The sequence below is a fragment of the Drosophila melanogaster genome, chromosome 2L (assembly GCF_000001215.4).
Source record: "Drosophila melanogaster chromosome 2L".
Lineage (NCBI taxonomy): Eukaryota > Metazoa > Arthropoda > Insecta > Diptera > Drosophilidae > Drosophila > Drosophila melanogaster.
The window spans coordinates 20,787,642-20,797,535 of NT_033779.5; the positions used below are offsets into that span (position 1 = coordinate 20,787,642).

At 42.4% G+C, this 9,894-nt stretch overlaps 2 protein-coding genes and 1 long non-coding RNA gene across 7 annotated transcripts; 2 read left to right on the plus strand and 1 right to left on the minus strand.

Moving 5' to 3' along the window:
* Positions 1-14: 14 nt before the first annotated feature.
* Positions 15-1,457, plus strand: Pomp. Its single transcript, NM_136213.4, has 3 exons — positions 15-144; positions 209-474; positions 762-1,457. Exons 1-3 carry the CDS (start codon positions 142-144, stop codon positions 895-897), a joined length of 405 nt encoding a protein of 134 aa, NP_610057.1. The 5' UTR covers positions 15-141; the 3' UTR covers positions 898-1,457.
* Positions 1,021-9,401, minus strand: vari (varicose). 5 transcript variants are annotated; one of them, NM_206011.3, is made up of 10 exons: positions 9,012-9,401; positions 8,396-8,493; positions 4,473-4,625; positions 3,589-4,023; positions 2,981-3,079; positions 2,750-2,911; positions 2,484-2,694; positions 2,080-2,411; positions 1,945-2,019; positions 1,021-1,782 (listed from the first exon to the last, which is right to left on the minus strand). In NM_206011.3, the coding sequence occupies exons 1-10, from the start codon at positions 9,115-9,117 to the stop codon at positions 1,606-1,608; spliced, it is 1,848 nt and encodes a 615-aa protein (NP_995733.2). In that variant the 5' UTR covers positions 9,118-9,401; the 3' UTR covers positions 1,021-1,605. The 5 variants fall into 5 exon arrangements, with proteins under 5 accessions (NP_995733.2, NP_724289.2, NP_001260645.1 ...); NM_165342.4 differs by having other exon boundaries at positions 1,191-1,782; positions 3,526-4,023; NM_165343.3 differs by lacking the exons at positions 8,396-8,493; positions 9,012-9,401 and adding an exon at positions 6,478-6,505 and having other exon boundaries at positions 3,526-4,023.
* Positions 7,165-7,614, plus strand: lncRNA:CR44146 (long non-coding RNA:CR44146). The gene is made up of 2 exons (NR_073815.1): positions 7,165-7,297; positions 7,367-7,614. It is a non-coding gene; the product is annotated as a long non-coding RNA:CR44146 (long non-coding RNA).
* Positions 9,402-9,894: the final 493 nt, after the last annotated feature.

The window sequence follows — 9,894 nt, forward strand, 5'->3', positions numbered from 1 at the left end:
TCTATTCGATTATCTTGTCAATTATCGTCGATATCGAGTAGGCATCGACACAAGTACCAGCTCTAATTCGCACGGAATTTGTTTGTCATTCAAGAAACAATTATAATTCGCCGCATTTTTATTCTAAAAGCGCTTACGAATATGGTAAGTACCTCGCCGAGTGCATTTAGTAGAGCCGCTAACGAAACGAAAACCCCTCGCAATACAGTATCAGCCATCACTGAAAGTCCAGCCCGCCGAGGTGTCCGTGCTGAACGCCACCGGCCGTGTGGGAATGCCCACCGAGGCCAACTGCCTGAACCAACTGGCCCACGTCCACCGGCTGCGCGACTCGGAGCTGAACTACAACGAGCACCAGTACAACCGCAACATGCAGATGCTGCGCAACCACGAGGGCCTCGGCGTGCCCCTCAAGATGGGCATGGAGCGCTTCGCCGCACGTCAGGTGGGCCGCCTGCCCTTCCTTTCGTCCAGGTGAGCATCTAGCCCGGTCTGGGAGCTTCTCAGTCTGGACAGGAATCTCTGCAAGGGCGGAAGCATTCAGAAATCTTCTGTTTCCACATTATAAGAATCCCGGAGAAACCTGAGATATCCTACAATCTAGAAAATCTAAACTTCTTGCCTAATAATGGATACCTATATACGTACATACATACATACGTGTATACCAAGTATACCTGTGATTCCCATAGTACCATTATTACCGAAAACCCAGCAATGACTACTTATCTTCTATATTAATTCTTTCCTTTATATTGCAGCAACTTCATGGACGATGTCCTGACTGGCCGCTGTGATTCCATTGGCTTCGAGGACTTCATGAACTTGCCCGAGAACAGCGAGCATATGCGTCAGCCCCACGCTGTGGTGGAGAAATCTCTGGGAATTTACCAATAAGTCCCTGCAAATGAAGTTGCTAAATGCCTGGCATTCAGCCTTTAAACTCTAAGACACTCTTAAGATCAGCAAATAAAATATATTTTGGTGCGACCAGCTAGAGGTAAACAAAATTCACCATTTCTTTGAGCCAAATTTATTCGTATTTCGTTTGTTTAACTCCACATCAATACATTTAACTAGTTCGTTAAACTTACACATTTTATTCAAACAAATCTAAAAACTACACGAAAATATTGGCAGAAGGTTGTTGTACTGAGGAGATTCGTTAAAATAATAAACTGAAGAGATATGCGTTGACATCATTCATTATTTGTAAAAATAAAACAAGAGATGGTAAAATGGACGAATTCGTTTCGTAAAATTAGGCTTATACTTAAGGAAAACTGAATTGTAAACGGAGGGCGCATTTCAACTTATACAAACATTGCATATATACATGATTTATATTTAAAGAGGAAAATGACAGTAATTGAGATAAACATAGTTAATAAAACGCATTACATTCCTCAAGCAAAACACGTCTAATCAACAATAAATATTGAAATCGCTAGCGTTTTAAATGCTCTTCGCTAAATTTGTATTGTGTTGCGAGTTTAAGCTTCAATTACTGGAATTATCCCTTTAATTGTGATGATAGGCATTCGATTTTTATAGTATATATTCTTCAATATGCATAAAGGCGCAATTGCAAAGGGTCATGGGATTCTAGTAGATCCAGTTGACAGGCACCCACTGCTCCTCGTGGCTCATCTGATCCAGCGTTTCCACCACCTGGCGGAACGTCTCATCGAAGTCCTCGTTCACGATGACCATGTCGAAGTATTTCTCATACTTGCGCTGGACGAAGCTGCTCTCCTCGACGGTGGCGACAAGGTCGTCGTCCTGTTCGGAAAAGTCATAGAAAGCGAATGTGTTAAGCAATGTTTGGGTATTCAGGCAGAGATCTAACAGGGCTACTAGGGTGGCCTAGGTGCGCCAAGCGGATGATTGAGTTGAGCACAATTTATACGACACTGTAATTAAGGATAGGTCAGGGCACATTACCTCATACAACGACGCTAGGGACTCGAGCGTACGGGCGCGTCTGGAGCTGAATCTTATGGAACTCTGGCGATCAAACTGTGGAATATGTGCTCGCATTAGAGGAGTGCCTAGTCTAGGGGGCTACGTGAAACATACAGATAAATTCCGGTTGGAGCCCGTGGCCCTGCGATCCGCATAGATGGTCTTGAGCTGCTCCATGCCAGGCGCTGCCACAAAGATGACAAAAGGCATCAGTTCCTGGCTGTTGTGCAGGATCTTCAGGGCATTCGGTGCACAATCCAGGATGCACATGCGCCCACTGTTGATCACATCCTTGATGGACTGCAAATGCGTGCCGTACAGATTGCCATTGTGCTCGCCGTACTCCAGGAACTCGTTGTTCCGCACGGCCTCTTCCATTTCCTCGCGGTCCATGAACCAGTAGCTACTGCCGTTCTCCTCCAAGGCGCGCTTGGGGCGACTGGTATCTGAAGTGGTTCCGCGAATACAATGCATTTATGAATATTCATATCCAAAATGATAGCTTAAATTGTGCTTACGTGGAATGACCGCTCCGAACTTGTCCACATCGCTGTTGATCAGCCGATTCTTGAGCGTACGTCTTCCCACCCCGGAAACACCGATGAGAACCAGGGTTTTCCTGCGGAACGGCGGCATCCGCGTGACCTCCTCATAGAGCAGCAGCTCCGCCTTGTCGAACTCGCAATTGGCCACAGATCGGTACATGGTCTTGCGCTTTCGCTTCGAGATCTGTTGCAACACACAATGTTTACTGGGTGCCCATTGCGATACTATGAAAACTCACTCTTGTTCCGCAAATGCCAATCTTGTGAACGTAGTCCGCCTCGGGGGCCACGAAGGCTTTGCGCCGCTCCTCCAGCTCTTGGGATGGTATGAGTCCAATTTTGTCAGATTCGGCAGTAATGTTCTTGGCCTGCCACCAGTTGGGATCCTTTACGTTGATGATCTGCAATGCCAGGATGATGTACATTGATCAGGATAACTAGATGGGTTGTTTTTTTTCTGACCAACTCACCTGCAAAATGTCGCCCGACTTGAAGGGCAATCCAATATCCCTGCATGGCAGCAAGGAATCTTCGGATGGATTGTATGTGAAAAGGGCACGCATGTAGCACTGTTGGTATATGAGAACACAAACCTTGTTACTATTTAAGCATTTATCACTTTTAGTAGCTTTACTATGCCAAGATTTACTTACTTAGTTGCAAGCGATTTGAGAAATTTCAAGGGAATTCGTTGTATGTTTGTCTAATAGTAACTTATTGCGTTGATGATATATATCATTATTTTGAGTAAGTTGGGTTTGATAACTAAACTATTACTGCTTACAAATAAAAACGGTCATAAGTGAGTAATTAGCATACAACTGGATAGCTAAACATGTAAGTTGGCAAGCACAACAAACTAAAAACCCTTTCTGGGCAAGAACATTGTTCAAGATTCATTATTTGAATTTTAACTGGCCAATAAACTTATTAGGATAAACTTCCAACTAATCGGGGCTCATGCAAGCAAGCAGCAATCTGTGGGAGGAACCTTCAAGCCAAACATCGAACTTACCGTCAGTTTCTTGCCCGTCTCGAGACTCGCGATGCCATTCTGTTTTACCTGACCCCCACTCACAGTATAGCGACCGCTCTTGATCTCCTCGTCCACGTTCGGCCCGATCTTGAGGGTGAGATTCTCCTTGGCCCGCGACACCTCCACCTGCAGCTCATCGGGAGTGCGAACGGGCGTACCGTTCACCTCTAGGATGACATCGCCAACGTGCAGCATGCTCTGTTTGTCGATCACCCCGCCCGCCAGAATCCTGGCCACGACCAGCTGCTTGAATTCGTCCAGTTCGACGGTCAGGCCCAGCGGCTTGCTGGGATCTCGGCGCAGACCCACCATCTTGATGGTCTCCACTGGCATCTTGGTGTTGAGGACGTCCTCGGTGAACAGGTAGCCTCCCGTTTGGCGTTGGCTGGCGATCTCTAGTTGGCTGGTGGATCCCCCGGCAGCTTTAAGTCGTTGCTCGTAGAGTGCTCCTATCTCATCATGGGCGCGCAAAAGAGCCTGAAGGAAGAATACATAAGTTGTTAAAACAATGTCTATACTAGCATGGTTCATCTCTTAATGGAAAGGGTGCATCATGTTTTGATGGGCCTATGGCTTAAAAAAAACAAACATATCAAGAGCACGTTTTCTGCCTTCTTGGCAGACCTTACTCAGCAATAAGGAAACGACAGCAGTCTCAATAAAAACTTTTGATATTGCCTGGCTGGTGTTTGTTTTAAATGTTGGATAGCTCAGCAACTGATATACAATTACGTAGCTACCGGATGCAGAAGGAGCCAAAGATACAATATCTTAGGTGCATCTCAGAAACATACATAGATGCAAGAAAATCGTTTGTTTCGGATGGTCAGATCCACGTGTTCCATACTATATCCTGCTTGCTGAGTTTTTCATATCTAACTAGCCAAATAGAGAGGCTTTCGCCACGACTTTCCCTGGCTACTTACACGAAAATGCGGCTGGGCGAGAAGCTTGGCGAGCTCTCGCGACTCCAGGCGCCTCGAGGGTGAGAACTTGCGGATGATGTCGTCGCAGATGGGCTTGTTGTTCAGATGAGCGGGCAGGAATAGTGGCACTGGCTGCGGCTCGGTCGGATTCAGCTGGAATGGCAGAGAAGCGGAGAGATGAGTTCGTCATGTGCGGCTAATTAAATTCAGAGCTCTTCGTCTGGGCGTGCCTGCCCTAGGTCAAGTTAAGATGCCTCCGACTTAATTGAGTGAGTGCGTTAATTGGTCCAGCTTTTGGGCAGACTTCTCTGGCTCTCCATGTACTCAATATATATGTATACATGTACATATGTCATGCCATTTAACCCCGGGTGAACTCAGGTCCACGCTGACAACACAGTGTGTGGAGTCTTAGGTCAAAAATTGGGTCGCTTGCCATTTGAATTTGGGTCGCATGAAAAGTGAGTTTTCTGCTTTAATTGCACATAATTTCATCTTCCGGCTCCATTTGTCCCTGTCTACAACTACAGCGTTTGTTATTCCCTGCTTCTTGCGTCCATTGTATTTATTCTGGGCCCATCGGCAATTTCCGCCCACGATGGGAAAGTCATCTGAGTCAGCTCATGCAATATTTATGCGAATTTAGCGTGGGATGGCTTTTCTTCTCCGCTCTCTGGAATCCGAAGAGCGTCACTATCGCCGGAGAATTGATAAGCAGAAAGCGAGAGGAATGCATTCTCTGCACAAGAACTCTATTCTGGGAAACTTGTCAGTTGTTTGTTTCTATAAAACTGAATGGAATTTCCAACTACTATTTATAGCTTAATAAGTGTGAGTTTTGAGCTATGTAAAACTCTTTTGAATGAGTGATTGGAAGTTTTCTTACTACTCATTATCATAAAACAAAAATATACTTTTGGATATATGTATATGGTATTCCAAGATAAGCTTTTGATCGCATTTAAATATATTTGTGGATGAGTAATCCCGACTGCTTTTGTTTGTTTATTTATCGAACCAGCGAAGATCGTATTTCCGCAGCGCTCTACGGATTTTCGCTAGCTAAGCCCTTTTCCGTGTGAAAAACTGTGAAGAAGCCCCACGCGACAGACAGTCCCCACCCTTTTTCACCACACACCCACATTTGTTATTGATACTTTGGCCTGGGCTTTCACCTCCACTCTGCAAAATGTTTTCGTCATGACAACGTCAGTTTAAAATTGCCTCAAAATATTGTGTACCGCAACAGGTGCTTACTAATTAAGCAAGCTGATAATTAGACACACGTAAACAAGTGGCGAATTTGTTTCATATTCGAAGGCTGTGGCTGTGAAATATTTAACCTAAAATAACCAAAGCAACTAGATAAAGTTATAAGACCTTAATGGCATTAAGTATGCAATAACATTAACAGTTGATCATATTTTTAGTTGACTTTTATTTGTTTTTTATTTTATTTTTTTGGAGCCACTCCCAAAACGCTGATGAGCGCTTGTCGTGCATATGTGTGCGTGTGGAGAGAGCCACTCTTTTTGAGTTTCATAGTATGGAGTTTGGGGTTTTGGAAATGCCAAAGCATGGCCAAGACAGTTACTGCTTGTTGGCCAGGTTACAAAACAGTTCTCGGCGACTACGTCATCAATTCAAGCTCGGAAAAGCTTTATGCAGCGGGGTTACCAAGGCACTAGCACAACACACTAATAACTGTTCCAGTTTTTCGTTTTTCCGTTTTTACAATAATATTGATCGATTCGTAATTAGCACCTGAAGTGGGCTTATTAATTTTCACACGGAAAATGGTTTATGAACATTGTTGAATTCGAAAGAGAGAGGGCAGAGAGAGCACCAACTAACTGTTGCTTTTCGGTTTCAAGCCGCCCGTTTAAGCCACGCTCACAAACACCACCGTGAAAACACCTATACTACAGTCAGGCACCAATGCTCACTCATTCGAATGGGCCGAAACCAACGAAGCGCGCGTTTCAAACCGGAATGTGAACCTCACCTTAGCACTGTTCGCAACTAACTGACTCACGAGCTATGGAAGCAAGCGGCGAGAGCTAGTGAGCAAGTTAGGGCTAGCTTTGTTTGCTGCTCAGTTCGCTTGCCGCTGGCTTGCCGTGAAAAAAGCTCCGCGTGAGCCAAGTTACAACTGTACGCAGTCTGTTATCCACATGTTAGCTTGTACTTAACAGTGACTTAAAACCAGCAGTGACGCGCCCTCTCTTTCTGTTAATGAAAACCATTTGAAACTGTAGAAAACTTTTTAAAATACAAATATGTACATACTTGGGGTATATCTAAAATATAACAATAACCAACATTAAAATGTTCTGTTAAATGTTATACTGAAATTAAATAATCTGATCTTAGCTTTCCAAATATTATAATTCAAATGTTGCTGAAACATATTTATTTAACTAGCTTTATACTTTGTTCAGTAAAACAGAACCTTAAATAAGTAAGTTTGGCTATAACATGCTTTGCAATGTTTTTACCAACTACTTCAGTGATCTTAACAGCATCTTATAGCAAGCTTTTTCGATCTCCCGACCACAGCTGCATTAGTAGGCCAACGAGCTGGGCGCTTTTTGTGCATCGTTTTCGAGCGCAGGTAGCATAAAAAGCGTAGTGTTTACGTTGGAAAATGTTTCCAAACCGGTTTCCTTATTCACACTCAAATACACACAACTTCTTTGGGGCGTTGATGTCAAAGAGTTGGCACGGCGACTTGCGTCGAGTTTTATGTAATCTGCATAAAATGGGGGAGTGTTCCAAGGAGCGGTGACGACAGGCGAGTTGGGGAAAGGAAAACAGGGGAGCTGGTAGTGACATTTCATATTTTCTTATCTCGTGACTCGTGGCTTAATTACTTTCACTGCCTTTCTCAACAGCCGCCGACCACAGCAGAAAACCACAAACGAATGAGCCTGCCCAGGAAAATGCCTCGGAAAATGTTGGATTCTAATTATGGTCGTCGTCACACGATGTCGCTTTCCATAATATTTGTTGTATTTGGCTTTTCCGTACTGCTAGTTTGGGTCTTAATAATCATTGTTTTACGCCTATTTTTTACATACTATTTAATTCCCCACTTCTTTATTATTCGCCAACAGAATAACTTTACATCTTAGAAAGGGCATCTTCAATTTTGAAAATTAATTTTTAAAAATTAATTAAAATATTTTGTTATTTTTCTTGTATACAGAGCACAACAAATTCGTTTTAATTTTGGTTGTAACTGCCTCTCATTGTTTTTCTAGTTGACCTGCGTGTTTGCCGCAGGAACAGCAAATAATATTTACAATTTGATTAGGCTACAAACTTTTTGGCAGTTCTTTTACCGTAAGAAACCTTCGAGGAGGCGCTAAATGTGTCGGGTCAAGATAATTTCCACTTCAATGGTTATGTCACGATGATCTAATAAAATGCCTCCCATCTGCATAAAGGCAACTCATCTGCCGAGGCAATAGAGGTCAAGTTTAGTGCGAAAACTCAAAAGAGGAAGGCAAAAATAAAATAGCAAGTGCTAATGGGCCATTACGAAGTCAAAAAAAAAAAAAAAAACAATTGCAGTGCATGGCTAAAGCGAGAAAATCTTTTAAAATACAGAAGGATTTTCTTTTCTTTTTGGCGCTTGTGGAGGCAAGGAAAATGATGTAATAAGAAAAGCAAACACACGCACATACAAGCAGCCCGGAAAATTCTATCTAGACCGAAAAATCAGCATGCAATGCCATCGATGAAGTAAACACAAATGTGGAAAGTGTGTGCGTGTGTGTGGCTGGGTATGGAAAATGGGTGGAAAACCGTATGCGCAATTTTCTTATTGAGCAGATGCTCGAAGGCGTTTAAGTGGGTCAGAAATTGTACAGAGATATTTTCTCTCGCCTTTTTACGTTTATATGTTCTGGTCTACTTGCCATCAGTTCCTTGTGGGGCGTGTTGGAGTTACTACGCAGCAATCCCTTGAGGAAGATCTCATCGTGGTCGGATAGGTCAGTCGAGTTGCGAAAGGCGGCTAAAACGGAGCGAAAGTGTTTTAGATTAATCGCAGTCGTTAAATGACAATCGGAAACAGATGAAATGACATTCGTTTTGGCAGCTTAATGCTACCCTTTTCAATTCATACAATTCATACAATGATGGAATTCTAGAGGGAAATATTTAGATATACATGCATCTGATTTTTCGTTTTATAATCATATTCTTTGTTATCGATTTATTGTAAATACATTTAAAGACCGCATATCTTCAAACAGGTTTCAGATTATTCTTAGCTATGAGTACAAATCATTATATTTACTTCAAGCAGGCTTACTGAAATGCAACATAACTCTTGTCTCGTTTCACTTTTTGAATATGAATTGAAATATTTAGTTTGTAAATCTTTTAACTATTTAAACAACTGAAATCTTCAAAATTAAAACTTTATTAACAGAGCCTTAAAGGAAAAAGAAACAACAATAAAATGATAGTTTGGAATTTCGTATGAACTTCGCTTAAAATTCTCCTTTTGAGGACACCCCTGGCACGTACCGTTATCGGAGGTATCGTCCTCGCCATTCACTTTGTTGTTTCTGGCCAATAGCTCCACTTTATCCTGGCGAGCTTGGCGCCGCGACCGCGCGCTCCACCGAACCATTTTGAAGGAACTGGGAGGTGGCCAAAATAACAGACCGAATGAAGTAACCCCGGAGGACAGTCTCGTATTTCGGCCAAAAAAGGGTTATAACCCTTGTGTTTTTTTTCTTAGCCAGCCATATGCTTAGCTACTTGAACAGAACATGTCTTCCAGTGATAATCACTTGTTGTTATTGTTATAAACACAACGCCACGCAAACAACAAAAACAATAGCGCGGCTAAGAATTTCACTCCTCCAACAGCGCAAAAACAACCGACTTGTTTGTGAGAAAGAGGCTAACTAAACTGAAAACCGCTTTTGTTGCAGGTGATGCCAAAATCAAAGCTCCTTAAAACGAGAAAGCTTTTGCAGACAAAAAGTCAAATAACGTGTGCCTATCGGTTTTTAAATATTGTGCTTATCGGCGCCACTTCTTTGTTGGGTCGGTACGGTAAATGTACTTTATGTACGGAGTTCGAAAGCCTGTCATAAAAATGCATTCCACTGTTCTCAGGCCATTTAAATTTAATATTGTTTATTATCTTTAATTTTGCTTGTGATTGCTTTTTCTATAGCTATAACATAGCTAAAAATGGATGGCTTGGGAATCGCTGATGGTTTGTGCCATTGATAAACCGTGCGTTAATATTATAAAAAATTTACTTCGATTTGTACATAAATATGTACTCTAAACTGGACGACCAATAAATGTTCGTTCATATGCCAATTAGAAATCAATTTAATTAAATAGTCTTTAAATTGCTTATGGAACTTTATTTATGCCTTAACAAAACTCT